Source organism: Ranitomeya imitator, chromosome 3, assembly GCF_032444005.1.
Source record: "Ranitomeya imitator isolate aRanImi1 chromosome 3, aRanImi1.pri, whole genome shotgun sequence".
Lineage (NCBI taxonomy): Eukaryota > Metazoa > Chordata > Amphibia > Anura > Dendrobatidae > Ranitomeya > Ranitomeya imitator.
Window position 1 is genome coordinate 414,096,960 of NC_091284.1, and position 25,136 is coordinate 414,122,095.

At 44.6% G+C, this 25,136-nt stretch overlaps 1 protein-coding gene across 2 annotated transcripts in view; it reads left to right on the top strand.

The window, feature by feature from the left end:
• Window positions 1–25,136, top strand: part of LOC138670105 (multidrug and toxin extrusion protein 2-like) — a 443,377-nt gene that overhangs the window by 272,013 nt on the left and 146,228 nt on the right. For both annotated transcript variants that reach the window (XM_069757141.1, XM_069757142.1), the window contains exons 8-10: window positions 5,154–5,251; window positions 7,977–8,074; window positions 14,048–14,161. In XM_069757141.1, coding sequence (XP_069613242.1) covers window positions 5,154–5,251; window positions 7,977–8,074; window positions 14,048–14,161 — 310 coding nt within the window. The remainder of the gene's footprint in view (window positions 1–5,153; window positions 5,252–7,976; window positions 8,075–14,047; window positions 14,162–25,136) is intronic.

Below are 25,136 nucleotides of genomic sequence, written 5' to 3' on the forward strand. Positions count from 1 at the left end.
ACGCATCCGCTGCCCAATCTATGTCCTGGGGAGGAGGGGGCGGAGTTACGGCCACGCATGCGCGGTCAGAAATGGCGGATGCGACGTACAAAAAAACGTTTCATTGAACGTTTTTTTGTGCCGACGCTCCGCCAAAACACAACTGATCCAGTGCACGACGGACGCGACGTGTGGCCATCCGTCACGATCCGTCGGCAATACTATGGGCAAAAAACGCATCCTGCGGGCACATTTGCAGGATCCGTTTCTTGTCCAAAACGACGGATTGCGACGGAATGCCAAACAACGCAAGTGTGAAAGTAGCCTTAGGGCTAGGGTTAGGGTTGGGGCTAAAGTTAGGGCTAGGGTTGGGGCTAAAGTTAGGGTTAGAGCTGGGATTAGGTTTAGGGTTTGGATTAGGGTTGGTATTAGGGTTAGGGTTGGCATTAGGGTTACGCTTGGGATTAGGGTTAGGTTTGGGATTAGGGTTAAGGTTAGGGTTGTGATTAGGGGTGTATTGGGATTAGGGTTAGGTTTGAGGTTAGGGTTGAGATTAGGATTAGGGGTGTGTTGGATTTAGGGTTTTGATTAGGGTTATGGTTAGGGTTGACATTAGGGTTGTTTTGGGGTAAGGGTTGTGATTATGGTTAGGGTTAGTGATTAGGATTATGAATCAGGTTGGGATTAGGGTTAGGGGTTGGAGCTAGAATTGGGGGGTTTCCACTGTTTAGGTACATCAGGGGGTCTCCAAACACGACAGCCAATTTTGCGCTCAAAAAGTCAAATGGTGCTCCCTCCCTTCTGAGCTCTGCCGTGCGCCCAAACAGTGGGTTACCCCCACATATGGGGCATCAGCGTACTCGGGATAAATTGGACAACAACTTCTGGGGTCCAATTTCTCTTGTTACCCTTGTGAAAATAAAAACTTGGGGGCTACAAAATCTTTTTTGTGAAAAAAAAAAATATTTTTTATTTTCACGACTCTGCATTCTAAACTTCTGTGAAGCACTTGGGCATTCAAAGTTCTCACCACACATCTAGATAAGTTCCTTGGGGGGTCTAGTTTCCAAAATGGGGTCACTTGTGGGGGGTTACTACAGTTTAGGTATATCAGGGGCTCTGCAATCGCAACATAATGCCCACAGACCATTCTATCAAAGTCTGCATTCCAAAAAGGCGCTCCTTCCCTTCCGAGCTCTGCCGTGCGCCCAAACAGTGGTTTACCCCCACATATGGCACATCAGCGTACTCGGGATAAATTGGACAACAACTATTGCAGTCCAATTTCTCCTGTTACCCTTGTGAAAATAAAAACTTGGGGGCTACAAAATCTTTTTTGTGAAAAAAAAAATATTTTTTATTTTCACGACTCTGCATTCTAAACTTCTGTGAAGCACTTGGGCATTCAAAGTTCTCACCACACATCTAGATAAGTTCCATGGGGGGTCTAGTTTCCAAAATGGGGTCACTTGTGGGGGATTTCTACTGTTTAGGCACATCAGGGGCTCTCCAAACGCGACATGGCGTCCGATCTCAATTCCAGCCAATTCTACATTGAAAAAGTAAAACGGCACTCCTTCTCTTCCAAGCTCTGCGGTGCGCCCTAGCAGTGGTTTACCCCCACATATTGGGTATCAGCGTACTCAGGAGAAATTGCACAACAACTTTTGTGGTCTAATTTCTCCTGTTACCCTTGTGAAAATAAAAATTTGTGGGCAAAAAGATCATTTTTGTAGAAAAAATGCGATTTTTTTTTTTTCACGGCTCTACGTTATAAACTTCTGTGAAGCACATGGGGGTTCAAAGTGCTCGCCACACATCTAGATAAGTTCCTTAAGGGGTCTAGTTTCCAAAATGGTGTCACTTGTGGGGGGTTTCCACTGTTTAGGCACATCAGGGGCTCTCCAAACGCGACATGGCGTCCAATCTCAATTCCAGCCAATTCTACATTGAAAAAGTAAAACGGCGCTCCTTCACTTCCAAGCTCTGCGGTGCGCCCAAACAGTGGTTTACCCCCACATATGGGGTATCGACGTATTCAGGAGAAATCGCACAACAACTTTTGTGGTCTAATTTCTCCTGTTACCCTTGTGAAAATAAGAATTTGTGGGCAAAAAGATCATTTTTGTGTAAACAAAAGCAATTTTTTTATTTTCACGGCTCTACGTTATAAACTTCTGTGAAGCACTTGGGGGTTCAAAGTGCTCGCCACACATCTAGATAAGTTCCTTAAGGGGTCTAGTTTCCAAAATGGTGTCACTTGTGGGGGGTTTCCACTGTTTAGGCACATCAGGGGCTCTCTAAACGTGACATGGCGTCCGATCTCAATTCCAGCCAATTCTGCATTGAAAAAGTCAAACGGCGCTCCTTCACTTCTAAGTTCTGCGGTGCGCCCTAACAGTGGTTTACCCCCACATATGGGGTATTGGCGTATTCAGGAGAAATTGCATAACAAAATTTATGGTTACATTTCTGTTTTTACACTTGTCAAAATAAAAAAAATGGTTCTGAATTAAGATGTTTGCAAAAAAAAGTTAAATGTTCATTTTTTCCTTCCACATTGTTTCAGTTCCTGTGAAGCACGTAAAGGGTTAATAAACTTCTTGAATGTGGTTTTGAGAACCTTGAGGGGTGTAGTTTTTAGAATGGTGTCACACTTCATTATTTTCTATCATATAGACCCCTCAAAATGACTTCAAATGTGATGTGGTCCCTAAAAAAAAATGGTGTTGTAAAAATGAGAAATTGCTGATCAACTTTTAACCCTTATAACTCCCTAATAAAAAAAAATTTTGTTTCCAAAATTGTGCTGATGTAAAGTAGACATGTGGGAAATGTTATTTATTAACTATTTTTCGTGACATATCTCTCTGATTTAAGGGCATAAAAATACAAATTTTGAAAATTGCAAAATTTTAAAAATTTTCGCCATATTTCCGTTTTTTTCATAAATAATCGCAAGTAATATCGAAGAAATGTTACCACTAACATGAAGTACAATATGTCACGAAAAAACAATCTCAGAATCAGCGGGATCCGTTGAAGCGTTCCAGAGTTATAACCTCATAAAGTGACAGTGGTCAGAATTGCAAAAATTGGCTCGGTCATTAAGTACCAAATTGGCTCTGTCACTAAGGGGTTAAAGGCTACCACTAAAAACGTTAGATTAAGATATAATAAAAAAAAATACTCTTCAGGAAAAACATCACCAGCAATTTCCTGAGCTCATTTTACTTAAAAAAAAAATCAGAGTTTAAAAGACCCTGTGTGTGTGTGTGTATATATATATATACAGGTCCTTCTCAAAAAATTAGCATATAGTGTTAAATTTCATTATTTACCATAATGTAATGATTACAATTAAACTTTCATATATTATAGATTCATTATCCACCAACTGAAATTTGTCAGGTCTTTTATTGTTTTAATACTGATGATTTTGGCATACAACTCCTGATAACCCAAAAAACCTGTCTCAATAAATTAGCATATTTCACCCATCCAATCAAATAAAAGTGTTTTTTAATAACAAACAAAAAAACCATCAAATAATAATGTTCAGTTATGCACTCAATACTTGGTCGGGAATCCTTTGGCAGAAATGACTGCTTCAATGCGGCGTGGCATGGAGGCAATCAGCCTGTGACACTGCTGAGATGTTATGGAGGCCCAGGATGCTTCAATAGCGGCCTTAAGCTCATCCAGAGTGTTGGGTCTTGCGTCTCTCAACTTTCTCTTCACAATATCCCACAGATTCTCTATGGGGTTCAGGTCAGGAGAGTTGGCTGGCCAATTGAGCACAGTAATACCATGGTCAGTAAACCATTTACCAGTGGTTTTGGCACTGTGAGCAGGTGCCAGGTCGTGCTGAAAAATGAAATCTTCATCTCCATAAAACATTTCAGCCGATGGAAGCATGAAGTGCTCCAAAATCTCCTGATAGCTAGCTGCATTGACCCTGCCCTTGATGAAACACAGTGGACCAACACCAGCAGCTGACATGGCACCCCACACCATCACTGACTGTGGGTACTTGACACTGGACTTCAGGCATTTTGGCATTTCCTTCTCCCCAGTCTTCCTCCAGACTCTGGCACCTTGATTTCCGAATGACATGCAAAATTTGCTTTCATCAGAAAAAAGTACTTGGGACCACTTAGCAACAGTCCAGTGCTGCTTCTCTGTAGCCCAGGTCAGGCGCCTCTGCCGCTGTTTATGGTTCAAAAGTGGCTTTACCTGGGGAATGCGGCACCTGTAGCCCATTTCCTGCACACACCTGTGCACGGTGGCTCTGGATGTTTCCACACCAGACTCAGTCCACTGCTTCCTCAGGTTCCCCAAGGTCTGGAATCGGTCCTTCTCCACAATCTTCCTCAGGGTCCGGTCTCCTCTTCTCGTTGTACAGCGTTTTCTGCCACATTGTTTCCTTCCAACAGACTTACCATTGAGGTGCCTTGATACAGCACTCTGGGAACAGCCTATTTGTTGAGAAATTTCTTTCTGGGTCTTACCCTCTTGCTTGAGGGTGTCAATGATGGCCTTCTTGACATCTGTCAGGTCGCTAGTCTTACCCATGATGGGGGTTTTGAGTAATAAACCAGGCAGGGAGTTTATAAAAGCCTCAGGTATCTTTTGCATGTGTTTAGAGTTAATTAGTTGATTCAGAAGATTAGGGTAATAGGTCGTTTAGAGAACCTTTTCTTGATATGCTAATTTATTGAGACAGGTTTTTTGGGTTATCAGGAGTTGTATGCCAAAATCATCAGTATTAAAACAATAAAAGACGTGACAAATTTCAGTTGATGGATAATGAATCTATAATATATGAAAGTTTAATTGTAATCATTACATTATGGTAAATAATGAAATTTAACACTATATGCTAATTTTTTGAGAAGGACCTGTATATATATATATATATATATATATATATATATACCCTATATGCAGTTGCCACCATGTTCTCCAGCCTGTTATTATATTTCTAACAAGCCCACTTTCACCTTTGCAAACATCTGTTGTAGTTTTAGGTCAAATTTATGCAAAAATATGGAAAATTCAGAAGGTTTTACAAGCGTTCCAGCACCGCCATCTAAGCCAATCTCAGCATGTACCCTGCCTTATTTGATTCTGATCAGCAACTAATTAAGATATATTTTCTACTTCCTTTTTAGAATATAATATGGCCTCAGGTTTTCACTGGTATATTAGTAAATGTCATTAATGCTGTGGTCAATGCAATCCTAATGTATGGTCTGAAGATGGGAATAGAGTAAGTTATTAATCTTTATACTTTCAATATCAATGATAAAATAACTTTTCTAAATGTAAAATTATGAGTCTGAAAAGCACAAGCAAGAGTCTGTGGTGCATTTAGGACAAAGTGTAGAAAAGGTACAATGACGTATTCAACTAAACAAAAAGGAGCTGAAAGATAGCACAGTTTATAAGGTTTATTCATTTACTATGTTTGCCTATATAGCATCAACATACAGTTGTGGCCAAAAGTATTGACACCCCTGCAATTCTGTCAGATAATACTCAGTTTCTTCCTGAAAATGATTGCAAACACAAATTCTTTGTTATTATTATCTTCATTTACTTTGTCTTAAATGAAAAAACACAAAAAGAATTGTCCTAAAGCTAAATTGGATATAATTCCACACCAAACATAAAAAAGGAAGAGGACAAAAGTATTGGCACTGTTAGAAAAATCATGTGATGCTTCTCTAATTTGTGTAATTAACAGCACCTGTAACTTACCTGTGGCACCTAACAGGTGTTGGAGATAACTAAATCACACTTGCAGTCAGTTGACATGGATTAAAGTTGACTCAACCTCTGTCCTGTGTCCTTGTGTGTACCACATTGAGCATGGAGAAAAGAAAGAAGACCAAAGAACTGTCTGAGGACTTGAGAAACCAAATTATGAGGACGCATGAGCAATCTCAAGGCTACAAGTCCATCTCCAAAGACCTGAATGTTCCTGTGTCTACCGTGCGCAGTGTCATCAAGAAGTTTAAAGCCCATGGCACTGTGGCTAACCTCCCTAGATGTGGACGGAAAAGAAAAATTGACAAGAGATTTCAACGCAAGATTGTGCGGGTGTTGGATAAAGAACCTCGACTAACATCCAAACAAGTTCAAGCTGCCCTGCAGTCCGAGGGTACAACAGTGTCAACCCGTACTATCCATCGGCGTCTGAATGAAAAGGGACTGTATGGTAGGAGACCCAGGAAGACCCCACTTCTTACCCTGAGACATAAAAAAGTGAGGCTGGAGTTTGCCAAAACTTACCTGAAAAAGCCTTAAACATTTTAGAAGAACGTTCTCTGGTCAGATGAGACAAAAGTAGAGCTTTTTGGGCAAAGGCATCAACATAGAGTTTACAGGAGAAAAAAAGAGGCATTCAAAGAAAAGAACACGGTCCATACAGTCAAACATGGCGGAGGTTCCCTGATGTTTTGGGGTTGCTTTGCTGCCTCTGGCACTGGACTGCTTGACTGTGTGAATGGCATTATGAAGTCTGAAGACTACCAACAAATTAGTGAATATAAAAAATAACAATCTAGGCTATTCTGGGGCTACAAAACATTTTATTTCTGTGCACAAAGGTGACCTATCAGTTTTTTCTTTTTTTGGTATTGAAAGGGTTAGTCAGTCACCTAGAGCTACAGCTTTTTTCAATGTAATTGATTGCTATGTCTGTGATTGGTTCCCTGTTATATATAAACCTGTTTATCCATGTTGTATTAGTTCCTATGACTAAGGGCGCCGTGGTGTGCCAGAAACGCGTCAGGCAAAGAGGGTCTTTCTCTCTTTTTTTCAAATGGTTTTTTAAAATGTTCTAATAAATTTTGGTTATTTTACCTACACTGGATGGACGTGCTTGATATTTCCACTTCTCTTTTCTTCTACTTCAGCTGAAAATCACCAGCAGGTAAGGCACCCACCAGTTACATTCATTTGCAACGGCTCATTGATGTATGTCTCGGCGTGTCAAGCTTCAACCCTTCCCTCTCCCCCCTCCTCCTTTTTCTGTGAGAAAGCTGGGTCTCCCTCAGAGGTCATGGGTCTTCCAGCAGGACAATGACCGAAAACACACTTCAAAAAGCACTAGAAAATGGTTTGAGAGAAAGCACTGGAGACTTCTAAGGTGGCCAGCAATGAGTCCAGACCTGAATCCCATAGAACACCTGTGGAGAGATCTAAAAATGGCAGTTTGGAGAAGGCACCCTTAAAATATCAGGGACCTGGAGCAGTTTGCCAAAGATGAATGGTCTAAAATTCCAGCAGAGCATTGTAAGAAACTCATTGATGGTTACCGGAAGCGGTTGGTCGCAGTTATTTTGGCTAAAGGTTGTGCAACCAAATATTAGGCCGGGATCACCCACAGCGAGATACGGCCGAGTCTCACAGGTTAAAACCAAGCTCTGGCACCGGCACTCCAGAGCGGAGCGTGCGGCCACACAGGAATACATGGAGCTGCACGCTCCGCTCCAGAGTGACGGTGCCAGAGCTTATTTTTTTTAACCTGTAAGACTTGGCCGTATCTCGCTGTAGTATGACTCCGGCCTTAGGCTGAGGGTACCAATACTTTTGTCTGGCCCATTTTTGGAGTTTTGTGTGAAATGATCAATTTTTTGCTTCATTCTCTTTTGTGTTTTTTTCATTTAAGACAAATGAAATGAAGATAATAATACCAAAGAATTTGTGATTGCAATCATTTTCACGAAGAAACTGAGTATTATCTGACAGAATTGCAGGGGTGTCAATACTTTTGGCCACAACTGTATTATGAAGGGCTTTACAGACTTAGTCATCACTATCCCCATTTGAATTATGAATTTGGAACATAGAGAAAAAAACATTGCACCCAGATGAAATCTACACAAACATAGGAATAATACACACTCCATGCAGATGTTGATAAAATATATTATAATATTTTATGTATGTGTATGCAATACGTTAAATTAATTTGCTCTTTCCTCTAGGGGTTCAGCTTGGGCCAATACAATATCCCAGTGGGCAATGGCCATTTCTCTTTTTATATATATATTTGTGAAAAATCTACATGTCAAAACATGGGGAGGTATGTTTAGAACTGCAGACAAGAGTTCTTTTTGAAAACCTTATACCTTTACTAACCTTTGAGTCGATCACTTTCTTTGTAATTGGAATTAGAGATGAGCATATCAATCCGCAAAAGATGGAGTTCCAGTAGAAGTTGCTGAAATTTGTGGTTTCATGCAAGTTTGAACCTTCTGAGATTAAGTTAGCGTTTCGCAAAAAAAACACGAAAACTTGCCCTGCACCTTTACCTGCACTTCTTAAGCAACACAGAGTGGGAAAGCGTTGTTTTGCAGTGCTGTGCAGGCTTCCCATTAATACCCTGCAGCTATGATATCTTGTACAGTATTGGTCAGTACCTGGCCATAACAGATCAGTGGTACCCAGTGGAGCACAGTTTGTCATTTTCCATCTCCAGAATCACTGGGAACTACTCTCACCTGTAAAATATAAGTTGTTATGATCAGGAAGGTCCTCTCTATCTCCTGTAGAGTGTAAGCTCTTATTATTGAGGTCCTCCATCTCTCCTCTATAGAGTGTAAGCTCATATGGTAAGAGGGGTCCACTCGCTCTCTCCTAGAGAGTGTGAGCTCTTATGCTCAGATCGATTGTCTCTATCTTATCTGTTAGGGCTAGTGGAACGCACTGAGTAAATATAGATGTTATTATTGGTGCGTTCGCAGCCCGGGGTCCACCATGCAGGAGGAACCTGCTGCTAGCAAATGAGGCACTATATGGCGGTATAAGCGAACTCTGTTACTTCACAGAGTCGCACAGAAAGAAGACACTGTGCCCTCTTAACGTCACAGGGGAACACAGGTAACTGCTGAGCTGATGGCAGTCAGTGGTCACGCACTCAGAAGCACACAAAACACTCCTCTCTGGTGGAACTGGAATTCTAGAGGCTGTGAGCTAGCCCTGAATACATTCATACAAAACTCCTCACCGGAGGTGCCAGTATTCTAGGGGCTTATTTCAGCCAAACCCTGTCCACATACAGTCGTGACCACAATAGCAAAGCTCATACACATGTTGATACTAGCGCATGGCCATGTGGTCATGCGAACCTTTTATAGCAGCAGCAACTTCAGGACCTTCCTAGAGGACCAATGGGAGGTGCCACAGTACCTGAGCAACTTCAGGACCTTTCTAGAGGACCAGTGGGAGCTGCTGCAGTACCTGAGCATGTGACCCCCTGACCTCCAATGAGAGGTCTTACATTGGGCATGCTCAGAAGGGGAAAAGCAGGACTTAGTCCCAGAGACTGACCAGTACTGGCTATAATGGCAGAACCTGGAAGAACAGCAGTAACCAGGCGCAGAGTATCTGCCTGAGCCAGACGCTGGGACCGACGTCACCGCTGAGCAGGCTCCACTGCGGCTGGAGAAGGATGGGAGTCCGCAGAGGAGATGACTCGAAATTCCCCCTGTGCAGAGGCGGGAACTCGACACCTAACATTACCCCCCTCTCCTTGGACCTCGCTACGTTCGAAGGCAGCAATGAGCTGCGGAGCTCGAATATGCTCAGCAGGCTCCCAGGACCTATCCTATGGACCATAACCCTTCCAATCCACCAAATAGAAATTTTTGCCACGTACCACCTTGCACCTCAAGATAACGTTCACCTCGTAATCATCCGAAGATGAACCCGATGTCCCGGCAGATGACTCAGAAAACCGGGACATGTATACATACGGGCTTTAAGAGGGACACATGAAAGGTGTCGGTGATACCTAGGCGTGGAGGAAGGGCCAGACAGTAGACCACAGGGTTAACCTGTTCGAGGACCTTGAAGGGACCCAAGTAGCGAGGTGCAAACTTAGTGGACTCAACTCGCAGCCTGATGTGGCGGAGAGCCACACTAAGTCGCCAGGAGCAAAGGTCAGAGCTGGGCACCGATGTGCATCGGCGGAGGACCTCATTCTCTTCTTGGAGGCCCAGATGGCATCCTGAGTGCGGTCCCAAATGTCCCGTGCCTTCACAGCCCAGTCTGCTACCTTGGAGTCGGCGGAAGACACGGGCATAGGAACAGGAACCCGCGGATGCTAACCGTAATTAAGGAGGAATGGAGTCTGAACAGTGGAGTCGGCTACGGCATTATTAAGCACACACTCCGCCCACGGTAGCAAGGATGCCCAGTCATCCTTCCTGGCAGAAACAAAATGTCGCAGATATGTGACCAGAGTCTGGTTGGCCCTCTCTACCAACCCATTCGTCTCGGGATGATATGCTGAAGAGAGATTCAACTCAATGCTGAGTAGACGACAAAGCTCTTGCCAGAACCGAGACACAAACTGGGGACCCCGGTCACTGACAATTTTGTCCGGCATACCGTGTAGGCGAAAGACATGTTTAATAAACAACGCTGCCAGAGCCCGTGCAGAAGGTAGCCATGGAAGAGGCACCAAATGCACGATTTTGGAAAAATGGCTGGTGATCACCCAAATAATGGTGCAGCCACGGGACATGGGTAAGCCCACCACATAGTCCATCCCGACCATCTCCCAGGGCCTGTCTGCCACCGGCAGGGGATAAAGTAACCCAGCTGGCTGTTGTCAAGGAGACTTATTTTTGGCGCAGGAGACATGCGCCCGAATATAGCCTCCGACATCACGGGCCATATGCGGCCACCAGTACGTCCTCGCCAGAAGCTCAGATGTCCTTTAAGTCCCAAAGTGTCTACCCACCCTGGACGAGTGAGCCCAAGAGAGAACCTCCGGTCGCAAATTTGCTGGCACGAAAGTCTTACCCGGGGCACAGACTCTAGCAACACCGGAGCCACGGTCCTCAAGCTCTCAGAAGGGACAATAAGCTGAGGTTCCTACCTCCTCCTTCTCCGCTGATGACACTACGGAGCGGGAGAGAGCATCGGCACGAATGTTCTTCTCCCCAGAGAGAAAATGGAGTGTGAAATGGAACCAGGAGAAGAATAGGGACCATCTGGCCTGGCGAGAATTTAGCCGCTGGGCAGTCTGAATATAGACCAAGTTCTTGCGGTCGGTGAAAACTTGGAAGGGAAAACTAGCCCCCTCCAAGAGGTGTCTCCACTCCGAGAAGGCCAACTTCATAGCTAGCAACTCCCTGTCCCTGATGGAATAATTCCTCTCCACCGGTGTGAAGGTCTTAGAGAAAAAGAAGTAGGCATGCTTCCGACCTTGAGCATCCTTTTGGAATAGGACTGCTCCAGCACCGACAGATGAGGCATCCACCTTCATTATGAAAGGTTTATCTACATCGTGGCGATGTAGAATGGGAGTGCTAGCAAAGTGGGACTTAATAGAGAGGAAGGCCTTGGAGACCTCCTCCGACCACAATTTGGGATTTGCTCCCTTTTTGGTGAGGGCAACCAAAGGAGCTATCAAAGTTGAGAGGTGGGGAATGAACTGGCGATAGTAATTAATGAACCCCATAAAGTGCTGCACTGCTTTGAGAGAATGGGGTTCCTGCCAGTCCATCACAGCCTGTAGCTTGGCAGGATCCATAGCCAATCCTTGGGCCAAGATGATATAGCCCAGGAAAGGCAAAGACTCCTGCTCAAACACACACTTCTCCAACTTGGCATAGAGGGAATTTTCCCGTAGGAGGTCGAAGACTTTGCAAATATCTCTCCGGTGGGAGTCTATATCTGGAGAGTAGATGAGAATATCATCCAGGTAGACTACAATCGAGGTGGAGAGCATATCCTGGTAGATATTGTTTACAAAGTCTTGGAAAATGGCCGGGGCATTACAGAGCCCAAAGGGCATCACCAGATATTCATAGTGCCCATCCCTGGTGTTAAAAGCCGTCTTCCATTCGTCCCCCTCACGGATGCGAATCAGGTTGTAAGCACCCCGCAGATCTAGTTTAGTAAACACTCTTGCTCCCCGAAGCCTGTCAGAAAGCTCAGATATCAGGGGCACTGGGTACTTGTTCTTAACGGTGATGGCAATAAGACCCCTGTAGTCTATGCATGGACGTAGTTCCCCGTTCTTTTTCTTCTGTACGAAGAAGAACCCAGCCCTTGCAGGTGACACAGACTTCCTAATGAATCCCCTTGCCAGATTCTCCTGGATGTACTGAGACATTGCCTCTGTCTCTGAGAGAGACATAATGAATCCCACCTTGGCCCGCTCTGTAGGGAACCGTGCAGCCAGGAGCTCGAGGTGTATAGAGCACTGGCGCATGAAACCCCTACAAGATTTGCCATCACCGGAAAAATTTTCTGGCAGCAGGAGGCGAGATAGGGTCGGAACAAGGGTGGCAGTGGACAAAGTTGCTGCAGCCTGAACAGCTACTGCGGTAACATCCACAGCTGAGGTTGTGCGCTCAAGAGCTGCCAACCTGCTCTCCAGTTGCTGGATGTACCGCAAAGATTGCTGTTTGTCCGCCATTGCTAGCAAGACCCTGGCGCTAGTATTATGTTAGGGCTAGCGGAACGCACCGAGTAAATATAGATGTTATTATTGGTGCGTTCGCAGCCCGGGGTCCACCGTGCAGGAGGAACCTGCTGCTAGCAAATGATGGCACTATATGGCGGTATAAGCGAACTCTGTTACTTCACAGAGTCACACAGAAAGAAGACACTGTGCCCTGTTAACATCATAGGGGAACACAGGTAACTGCTGAGCTGATGGCAGTCAGTGGTCACGCACTCAGAGAAGCACACAAAAACTCCTCTCCGGTGAAACTGAAATTCTAGAGGCTATGAGCCAGCCCTGAATACATTCATACAAAACTCCTCATCGGAGTTGCCAGTATTCTAGGGGCTTATTTCAGCCAAACCCTGTCCACATACAGCCATGCGGCCATGCGAACCTTTTATAGCTGCAGCAACTTCAGGACCTTCCTAGAGGACCAATGGGAGCTGCTGCAATACCTGAGAATGTGACCCCTGACCTCCAATGAGAGGTCTTACCTTGGGCATGCTCAGAAGGGGAAAAGCAGGACTTAGTCCCAGAGACATCTGCTCGCCGCTGATCAGTACTGGCTATAATGGCAGAACCTGGAAGAACAGCAGTAACCAGGTACAGAGTATCTGCCTGAGCCAGATGCTGGGACTGATGTCTCTGCTGAGCAGGCTCCACTGCGGCTGGAGAAGGATGGGAGACCACAGTAGAGATGGCTCGAGATTCCCCCTGTGCAGAGGTGGGAACTCGACACCTAACACTTATCTCCCTAATGTATATCTTCTGAGCAATAACAAGCTTTGCAGTATTGAGATTTGTGCAAATGTATGCACCTCAAATCATTTTTTTTTTTTTTTGGGGGGGGGGGGGATCCAGTAAAGCCAACAAATTTGAACTTCAAAAGATCTGATCATCTCAAATTGCAAAACAATAAATTAACTCCCAAAGGTGATTATTTCTAATATCTAAAAAATGGTCAATATTATAGCCATATCACTAAAATAAAATTTGTAGTAGAGTGAACTGATACGGTCTGTGATTTTCAATGTGCTACTATCCTAGAGTGCCAACTTTTCAGCAATTTAAGCTTGTTTTGTTTTTAACCTGCCAGGGCTGCTGCTTTCTCAAATTAGATGCTATTACATAAAAATAATCAATTTGCAATTGCTAACCTCTAATTCATTTTTAAACCTCACCTTAAAGCAATATTTAATATGTGTCTTAAATTAGGTTTCCTTGTTTGAACATTCAAAAAGAAATCTAAAATTACAATATACAATGCGAAGTATTGATACTTTAAAAGTTAAAAGTTCAGTAAAATAATGGAAGCCTTTCTAGGAATACACAAACTGTTATAACAGTAATAAACTCAACCTATTAAATGAGGACAGTTCCACAGTTTTGGTTATGCATTATTTGCCTACACACTGAATTTGCCCATTCATGAATCACGGAATATGCTTTGATCGTAATACCTGGCCCGACTAGTGGGTCTTCAGTCAAGCTAACTGATCTGAGAACAGTCCGTGTATCACGAATATGTGAATTTGTCCTTTGATTGTAAAGAGAAAACAAAATGAAAAATTATTGTTATTGTTAACTATTCAGGGTGGTCCAAAGATTGTCTTCAGGAATGGGGACCATTCATGAATTTGGCTATGCCCAGTATGCTAATGTTATGCATCGAGTGGTGGAGCTTCGAAATTGGAGGGGTTTTGGCAGGTAAGTTCCAGGGTCATTTAAATTTTTACTATCTTCTTTTCTTTTTTTTCTGTAGAATTTAGGAATATCAAGGATTAACCTATAAAAATGTAAGCCACTAGGCTAGGTGGAAGCATTATGTTTTGGGGGTGTTTCTCTGCTAAGTGCACAGGACTACTTCATTGCATCAATGGGAGAATGGATGGAGCCATGTACCGTAAAATACTGAAAAACAACCTCCCTCCCTCCAGGACATTAAAAATGGGTCGTAGCTGGGTCTTCCAGCAAGACAATGACCCAAAACATACAGCCAAAGCAACAAAAGTAGTGGCTCAAAAAGAGGCACATTAAGGTCATGGAATGGCCTAGCCAGTCTCCAGACCTTAATACCATAGAAAACTTATGGAGGAAGTTGAAGCTACGAGTTGTCAAGGGACAGCCTCAAAATCTTAATGATTTAGAGATGATCTGCAAAGAGAAGTGGACCAAAATTCCTCCTGACATGTGAGCAAACATCATCAACTACAAAAAACATCTGTCTGCTGTGCTTGCCAGCAAGAGTTTTACCACCAAGCATTAAGTTTTGTTTAATTATTTATAATATTTATTTCTCACTGCAAAATGCAAATAAATTTATATAATTTATACAATGTGATTTTCTAGATTGTATTTTTTGGATAGTCTATCTCCTAATGTTAAAATTAACCTACCCTTAAAATTATAGACTGTTCATGTCTTTGTCAGTGGGCAAACTTACAAAATCAGCAAAAGATAAAATACTTTTTTCCCCCACTGTATGGCATAATTCCCCTCTGTGGTGCAATTACAGTCCCCAACTAAAACTGGGCATTTTGACCTAGAGAAATAAACTTTAGTTTTTTAAAAGAGCCAGCTGCTGCTTTTTTTTTGTCTTTCCCTGGTGGACAGTACATATTAATAATTTAAACCCGCCTCCCACTCTAGGTAACATATGCAATTATTCATTTAATCACCTCTACCACCATGTAGTTATCTAAACTAATCTCCCTATTACCCAATAATATTCTTACACCATCATTTCTATTAAGACATGAGCTGGCTGGACCAGACATGCTGTCCATGAGGCCAATGCTTATCACTTGGATAGTCTACAATCCCAAATTCCTGAAGAGAGAAGATATCAGCATTTATCAGTTTGATATAATCTAGGATGATTGCATTCCTGGACTTGCATCTGCCCAATCTATTCTGGGCTTCTTACAGGAAGTTCTGGGCTCCTCGTCCTTGGAGGACTTCGCTGAAGTGAAGTCACCTTGACCTCCAAAACTGGCCAACTCCTTCTCAGTAGCTATCCAAGATAAACTGGGAACTTACCAAGAGAATGCCCAACTCCCCTACCCGCAGACATCAGTTTGATGAGGAAGCTCACACTCATGTTCAGCAAATTCCAAATTTATGGCCTCTGGGCTGGGAGATTCAGTTTGGGGCAGAACCTCCTCATGTGCATCCATGATTTCAGGAGGCTGAGGTTCCTCATTAACCCCTTCCCGACCCATGACGCCACGTAGGCGTCATGGAAGTCGGTGCCAATCCGACCCACGACGCCTATGTGGCGTCATGGAAAGATCGCGTCCCTGCAGGCCGGGTGAAAGGGTTAACTCCCATTTCACCCGATCTGCAGGGACAGGGGGAGTGGTAGTTTAGCCCAGGGGGGGTGGCTTCACCCCCTCGTGGCTACGATCGCTCTGATTGGCTGTTGAAAGTGAAACTGCCAATCAGAGCGATTTGTAATATTTCACCCATTATAACGGGTGAAATATTACAATCCAGCCATGGCCGATGCTGCAATATCATCGGCCATGGCTGGAAATACTAGTGTGCCCCCACCCCACCCCACCGATCGCCCCCCCAGCCCCCCGATCTGGCCGGTACACTGCTCCGGCTCCCCTCCGTCCAGTGCTTCGCTCCCCCCTGTGCTCTTGTCCGCTCCCCCCGTGCTCCAATCACCCCCCGTGCTCCAATCACCCCCCCTGCACTCCGATCCACCCCCCGTGCTCCGTTCCACCCCCCGTGCTCCGTTCCAGCCCCCCCGTGCTCCGTTCCAGCCCCCCCGTGCTCCGTTCCACGCCTGCCGCGCTCTGATTCCTCCCCCCCGTGCTCCGATCCCCCCCCCCGTGGTCCCCCCCACCCCATCATACTTACCGATCCTGCCGGGGTCCCGTCCGTCTTCTCCCTGGGCACCGCCATCTTCCAAAATGGCGGGCGCATGCGCAGTACGCCCGCCGAATCTGCCGCCCGGCAGATTCGTTCCAAAGTGCATTTTGATCACTGAGATAGATTATATCTCAGTGATCAAAATAAAAAAAATAATAAATGACTCCCCCCCTTTGTCACCCCCATAGGTAGGGACAATAAAAAAATAAAGAATTTTTTTTTTCCACTAATGTTAGAATAGGGTTAGGGTTAGGGGTAGGGTTAGGGTTAGGGTTAGGGGTAGGGTTAGGGGTAGGGTTAGGGTTAGGGGTAGGGTTAGGGTTAGGGCTAGGGTTAGGGGTAGGGTTAGGGGTAGGGGTAGGGTTAGGGTTAGGGGTAGGGTTAGGGCTAGGGTTAGGGTTAGGGCTAGGGTTAGGGTTTCGGTATGTGCACACGTATTCTGGTCCTCTGCGGATTTTTCCGCTGCGGATTTGATAAATCCGCAGTGCTAAACCGCTGCGGATTTATGGCGGATTTACCGCGTTTTTTCTGCGCATTTCACTGCGGTTTTACAATTGCGATTTTCTATTGGAGCAGTTGTAAAACCGCTGCGGAATCCGCACAAAGAAGTGACATGCTGCGGAATGTAAACCGCTGCGTTTCCGTGCAGTTTTTCCGCAGCATGTGTGCAGCGATTTTTGTTTCCCGTAGGTTTACATTGAACTGTAAGCTCATGGGAAACTGCTGCTTTTCCGCAGCATGTGCACATACCTTTAGAATTAGGCCATGTGCACACGGTGCGGATTTGGCTGCGGATTGGCCGCTGCGGATTCGCAGCAGTGTTCCATCAGGTGTACAGTACCATGTAAACATATGAAAAACCAAATCCGCTGTGCCCATGGTGCGGAAAATACCGCGCGGAAACGCTGCGTTGTATTTTCCGCAGCATGTCAATTCTTTGTGCGGATTCCGCAGCGTTTTACACCTGTTCCTCAATAGGAATCCGCAGGTGAAATCCGCACAAAAAACACTGGAAATCCGCGGAAAATCCGCAGGTAAAACGCAGTGCCTTTTACCCGCGGATTTTTCAAAAATGGTGCGGAAATATCTCACACGAATCCGCAACGTGGGCACATAGCCTTAGGGTTAGGGTTGGAATTAGGGTTGTGATTAGGGTTGTGATTAGGGTTATGGCTACAGTTGGGATTAGAGTTAGGGGTGTGGGGGGGTTAGTGTTGGAGGTAGAATTGAGGGGTTACCACTGTTTAGGCACATCAGGGGTCTCCAAACTCAACATGGCGCCACCATTGATTCCAGCCAATCTCGTATTCAAAAAGTCAAATGGTGCTCCCTCACTTCCGAGCCCTGACGTGTGCCCAAACAGTGGCTTACCCCCACATATGGGGTACCAGCATACTCAGGAGAAACTGGACAACAACTTTTGTGGTCCAATTTCTCCTGTAACCCTTGGGAAAATTAAAAAATTCTGGGCTAAATAATTATTTTTGAGGAAAGAAAACGTATTTATTATTTTCACGGCTCTGCATTATAAACTTCTATGAAGCACTTGGGGGTTCAAAGTGCTCACCACACATCTAGATAAGTTCCTTTCGGTGTCTAGTTTCCAAAATGGGGTCACTTGTGGGGGGTTTCTACTGTTAAGCCACATCAGGGGCTCTGCAAACACAACGTGACGCCCACAGAGCATTCCATCAAAGTCTGCATTTCAAAACGTCACTACTTCCCTTCTGAGCCCCGACGTGTGCCCAAACAGTGGTTTACCCCCACACATGGGGTATCAGCGTACTCAGGAGAAACTGGACAACAACTTTTGGGGTCCAATTTCTCCTGTAACCCTTGGGAAAATAAAAAATTCTGGGCTAAATAATTATTTTTGAGGAAAGAAAACGTATTTATTATTTTCACGGCTCTGCATTATAAACTTCTATGAAGCACTTGGGGGTTCAAAGTGCTCACCACACATCTAGATAAGTTCCTTTCGGGGTCTAGTTTCCAAAATGGGGTCACTTGTGGGGGGTTTCTACTGTTAAGCCACATCAGGGGCTCTGCAAACACAACGTGACGCCCACAGAGCATTTCATCAAAGTCTGCATTTCAAAACGTCACTACTTCCCTTCTGAGCCCCGAAGTGTGCCAAAACAGTGGTTTACCCCCACACATGGGGTATCAGCGTACTCAGGAGAAACTGGTCAACAACTTTTGGGGTCCAATTTCTCCTGTAACCCTTGGGAAAATAAAAAATTCTGGGCTAAATAATTATTTTTGAGGAAAGAAAACGTATTTATTATTTTCACGGCTCTGCATTATAAACTTCTATGAAGCACTTGGGGGTTCAAAGTGCTCACCACACATCTAGATAAGTTCCTTTGGGGGTCTAGTTTCCAAAATGGGGTCACTTGTGGGGGGTTTCTACTGTTAAGCCACATCAGGGGCTCTGCAAACGCAACGTGACGCCCACAGAGCATTCCATCAAAGTCTGCATTTCAAAACGTCACTACTTCACTTCCGAGCCCCGGCATGTGCCCAAACACTGATTTACCCCCACATATGGGGTATCAGCGTACTCAGGAGAAACTGGACAACAACTTTTGGGGTCAAGTTTCTCCTGTTACCCTTGGGAAAATAAAAAATTGCAGGCTAAAAGATCATTTTTGAGAAAATAATTTTTTTTTTTTTATTTTCATGGCTCTGCGTTATAAACTTCTGTGAAGCACTTGGGGGTTCAAAGTCCTCACCACACATCTAGATTAGTTTCTTTGGGGGTCTAGTTTCCAAAATGGGGTCATTTCTGGGGGATCTCCAATGTTTAGGCACACAGGGGCTCTCCAAACGTGACATGGTGTCCGCTAATGATTGGAGCTAATTTTCCATTTAAAAAGCCAAATGGCGTGCCATCCCTTCCGAGCCCTGCCGTGCGCCCAAACAGTGGTTTACCCCCACATATGGGGTATCAGCCTACTCAGGACAAACTGGACAACAATATTTGGGGTCCAATTTCTCCTATTATCCTTGGCAAAATAGGAAATTCCAGGCTAAAAAATCATTTTTGAGGAAAGAAAAATTATTTTTTATTTTCATGGCTCTGCATTATAAACTTCTGTGAAGCACCTGGGGGTTTAAAGTGCTCAATATGCATTTAGACAAGTTCCTTGGGGGGTCTAGTTTCCAAAATGGGGTCACTTGTGGGGGAGCTCCAATGTTTAGGCACACAGGGGCTCTCCAAACGCGACATGGTGTCCGCTAACAATTGGACCTAATTTTCCATTCAAAAAGTCAAATGGCGCGCCTTCCCTTCCGAGCCCTGCCGAGTGCCCAAACAGTGGTTTACCCCCACATATGAGGTATCGGCGTACTCGGGAGAAATTGCCCAACAAATTTTATGATTCATTTTATCCTACTGCCCATGTGAAAATGAAAAAATTGAGGCGAAAAGAATTTTTTTGTGAAAAAAAAGTACTTTTTCATTTTTACAGATCAATTTGTGAAGCACCTGAGGGTTTAAAGTGCTCACTAGGCATCTAAATAAGTTCCTTGGGGGGTCTAGTTTCCAAAATGGGGTCACTTGTGGGGGAGCACCAATGTTTAGGCACACAGGAGCTATCCAAACGCGACATGGTGTCCGCTAACGATGGAAATAATTTTTCATTCAAAAAGTCAAATGGCGCTCCTTCCCTTCCGAGCCTTACCATGTGCCCAAACAGTGGTTTACCCCCAAATGTGAGGTATTGGTGTACTCAGGAGAAATTGCCCAACACATTTTAGGATCCATTTTATCCTGTTGCCCATGTGAAAATGAAAAAATTGAGGCTAAAAGAATTTTTTTGTGAAAAAAAAGTACTTTTTCATTTTTACGGATCAATTTGTGAAGCACCTGGGGGTTCAAAGTGCTCACTATGCATATAGATAAGTTCCTTGGGGCGTCTTGTTTCCAAAATGGGGTCACTTGTGGGGGAGCTCCAATTTTTAGGCCCACGGGGGCTCTCCAAACGTGACATGGTGTCCGCTAAAGAGTGGAGCCAATTTTTGATTCAAAAAGTCAAATGGCGCTCCTTCCCTTCCAAGCCCTGCCGTGTGCCCAAACAGTGGTTTACCCCCACATATGAGGTATCAGCGTACTCAGGACAAATTGGACAACAACTTTCGTGGTTCAGTTTCTCCTTTTACCATTGGGAAAATAAAAAAATTGTTGCTAAAAGATAATTTTTGTGACTAAAAAGTTAAATGTTCATTTTTTCCTTCCATGTTGCTTCTGCTGCTGTGAAGCACCTGAAGGGTTAATAAACTTCTTGAATGTGGTTTTGAGTACCTTGAGGGGTGCAGATTTTAGAATGGTGTCACTTTTGGGTATTTTCAGCCATATAGACCCCTCAAACTGACTTCAAATGTGAGGTGGTCCCTAAAAAAAATGGTTTTGTAAATTTCGTTGTAAAAATGAGAAATCGCTGGTCAAATTTTAACCCTTATAACTTCCTAACAAAAAAAAATTTTGTTTCCAAAATTGTGCTGTTGTAAAGTAAACATGTTGGAAATGTTATTTATTAACTATTTTGTGTCACATATCTCTCTGGTTTAACAGAATAAAAATTCAAAATGTGAAAATTGCGAAATTTTCAAAATTTTCGCCAAATTTCCGTTTTTATCACAAATAAACGCATAATTTATTGACCTAAATTTACCACTAACATGAAGCCCAATATGTCACGAAAAAACAATCTCAGAACCGCTAGGATCCGTTGAAGCGTTCCTGAGTTATTACCTCATAAAGGGACACTGGTCAGAATTGCAAAAAACGGCAAGGTCTTTAAGGTCAAAATAGGCTGGGTCATGAAGGGGTTAAGATATGAGACTGCAACCCGTGGAATGTCCACAACAGCAGCAGGGGGCACAGGTGCCCCACCAGAGACTTCAGCATAAGACCTAGGACTGCTCCTGCCTTTACAGTCCCGATACTTATGATGGTCCTCTTCACCACAAGTATTACACATAGCATGATTTAGTATTTATGATGTTTAGCTTGCAAAAAAGAAGACTGAGAGGAGACTTAATAGCTGTCTACAAATATCTCAAGGGCTGTCACATTGTAGAAGGATCATCTTTATTCTAATTTGCACAAGGAAAGACTAGAAGTAATGGAATGAAACTGAATGGGAGGAGACACAGATTAGATATTAGAAAAAACCTTTTGACAGTTAGGGCGATCAATGAGTGGAACAGGCTGCCACGAGAGGTGGTGAGTTCTCCTTCAATGGAAGTCTTCAAACAGAGGCTGGACAGACATTTGTCTGGGATGATTTAGTGAATCCTGCTTTGAGCAGGGGGTTGGACCAGATGACCCAGGAGGTCTCTTCCAACTGTATCATTCTTTGATTCTATGATTTGCTCAGTCTTTTGCCATATGGCCAGAACCATTGCAATTCCTGCAAGTTGGCATCTCTCCGCAACAATCCCAGGTATGATCGAAATTGTTACACCTCCTGCAGTACATTGGGGCAGCTGGGAAAAACAAAAACACTATTCTTCCCCATTGAAAAATTCAGAGGGGGTAATGGATGCCTCCAGGGCTTTGGGTATCCACACCAAATCTATCAAAAAATGTGTTCTTCACGGCCTAGAGCCCTTCTTGATTCTGGACCCTGTGGGAGTACTGAACATAAATGCAGTGTCTCTTTAAAAATAAAGTAATGTCATCCAGGTAAATAAAAGGGTTGTGCACAAAAACTACGAGTGGGACATCTTGATTGGAGTAAAGCACAGTAAAGGTAAGAACTTCCAGCAAAGGCTTTGCAACTCCATTTTTCAGAGCAGTAAACAAATTCTGGCAAGCAGCCATAAAAGATAGCACCAGCCCATACCTGCCCTCCCTCCTGAACTCATGCAGGCATATTATCTCAGACCTCCAAATATTCAGGCTATCATAAAACACCATGTTGCCCAAATATCACAGTTAAAAATGCATCTTATGTTCAGCTATGTCAATACTAAATCCATTTTTGGCAAGGTATCATCGACCCCAGAGAGTTGAAGCTTGACTCCCATCATCCACAGCTTCTAGGAGCTCCTTAACGATACCCCCTGGCTGTCCCTCAAAAGGTGCGACCGGCTTAAGCCACCGAAGTGGTGATGCCAGAATGCCAAGAGACAGCAAAAGCGGTGGTGGTTCTTAGGGTATGTGTCCACGTTCAGGATTGCATCAGGATTTGGTCAGGATTTTACTCAGGTAAAATCCTGATCAAATCTACACCTGAGGTCACTGGCAGGTCACCTGCGTTGTCCTTGTGTTGTTTCAGCATTGTACGGACATGCTGCATTCTTAAAAGACACGCCGCATGTCCGTTTCCGCGGGTATGCCGCATGCGTCTTTTAATGCATAGTGGAGATGGGATTTCATGAAATTCCCTCCACTATGCTGTAACATCTGGATGCTGCGTGTTTGACGCTGCGGCTCTACGGTAAGGGTATGTGTCCACGTTCAGGATTGCATCAGGAATTAGTCAGGATTTTACTCAGGTAAAATCCTGACCAAATCTGCACCTGAGGTCACTGGCAGGTCACCTGCGTTGTCCTTGCGTTGTTTCAGCATTTTAAGGACATGCTGCGTTCTTAAAAGACGCGCCGCATGTCCGTTTCCGCGAGTCTGCCGCATGCGTCTTTTAATGCATAGTGGAGACGGGATTTGATGAAATCCCCTCCACTATGCTGTAACATCTGGTCGCTGCGTGTTTGAAGATTCGGCACTACGCAGCGTCAAACACACAGCGTTTCCTGAACGTGGACACATACCCTAATACAAAGGGCATTTGAAAGTTTAAAAAATGGCAACACCTAATCAAACATCAGTGAGTTAATTGATGTTTAGCAATAGGGTCTTTTTTTACTAGAGATTGTAGGATGTCTTTTCTGAGTATACCTTTGGTTTGTTATACTAGAATAAATATGAACCATGATGAAGAGAAGTTGAAACAACAATGTTTAAGTTGATCAGCTTATATTAAATTGTTTATAACTAACCTGAATGGTTTAAAGAAAAAAAGAACACTGTGTCTGCAAATTGAGATTCTGATTTGGCTTTAATCCTAAGTAATATTGCAAGGCTCGTAAAATGGTCAATATTGACTTGTAGAACTGCTACTTCCAATACTAGAGGGGTACTAGAGTTCAGGTCCTCTTTCTCTCTGAAGAGGAACTATGCAAAAGAACATCTAAACAAGACTAATGCAGTTTGGGAACAAGTCATGTGGACCGATGAGGTTAAAATAGAACTCTTTCTCCACAATGATCAAAGGTATGTGTGGAGAAAAAAAGGCACAGAATTTCAGGAAAACGACATCTCGCCAACCATTAAGCATGGGACTGGATCAATCATGCTTTGGGGTTGTGTTGCAGCCAATGGAACGTGGAACATGCCACGGGTAGGGGGAAATACAGATTCAATGAAATTTCAACAAATTATTGATGCAAACTTAACATCATTTGTAAAAAAGCTGAAGTTGAAAAGACAATGGCTTCTACAAATGGATAATGATCCAAAATAAACAAAAAAATCCACATTAGAATACTTCAAAAGGCGCAAACTGAAGGATTTACAATGACCCTTACAATCCCCTGATTTGAACATCATTGAAAATCTGTGGCTAGACCTTAAAATAGCAGTGCATGCAAGACGACCCAGGAATCTCACGGAACTAGAAGAATTTTCAAAGGAAGAGTGAATGAAAAACCCTCAAATAAAAATTGAAAGACTCCTGTCGGGCTACAAAAAGCATTTACAGGTTGTGATACTTTCAAAAGGAGTTGCTTCTGGGTACTAACAATGCAGGGTGGCCAAATATCTATAATATAACGCTGGGAGCGTCACTCTGTCCGAAGCCTCTATAGACTGCGCAGGCGCAAGCGCCGGCGCAGTCTGGGCCTCACAGAGTGACGTTCCCGGGAGATCGCGGTGTGCGTTCACACTGAACGCACACCGCGATCTCCAACAGAGAAGCAGGGACCGCCAGGAGGGTGAGTATCGCCTATAGTCACCTGTCCTGCATTCCATCGCTGAGCGCCGCCATCTTCCCGGTCTTCGGCCTGTAACCTTCAGTTCAGAGGGCGCGATGACGCGCTTAATGCGCGCCGGCGCCGCCCTCTGACTGAACAGTCACGGCCAGGAGACCGGGAAGATGGCGGCGCCCAGCGCTGGAACGGGACAGACAGGTGAGTATAGTAAGTGCTGGGGGGCCTGAGCTGGCGGCGATACCGGCACTTGACCCCCACAGCGTGCCGGTGTCCCCGCCTGCTCAGGCCCCCCAGCACTCGGCGCCGAGCGGGTCAGAGGCAGTATGGGGACGCAGGATGCAGCAGCACATAAGGATGGGGACGCAGGATGGAGCAGCACATAAGGATGGGGACGCAGGATGGAGCAGCACATAAGGATGGGGACGCAGGATGGAGCAGCACATAAGGAAGGGGACGCAGGATGGAGCAGCACATAAGGATGGGGACGCAGGATGGAGCAGCACATAAGGATGGGGACGCAGGATGCAGCAGCACATAAAGATGGGGACGCAGGATGGAGCAGCACATAAGGATGGGGACGCAGGATGGAGCAGCACATAAGGATGGGGACGCAGGATGGAGCAGCACATAAGGATGGGGACGCAGGATGGAGCAGCACATAAGGATGGGGACGCAGGATGGAGCAGCACATAAGGATGGGGACGCAGGATGGAGCAGCACATAAGGATGGGGACGCAGGATGGAGCAGCACATAAGGATGGGGACGCAGGATGGAGCAGCACATAAGGATGGGGACGCAGGATGC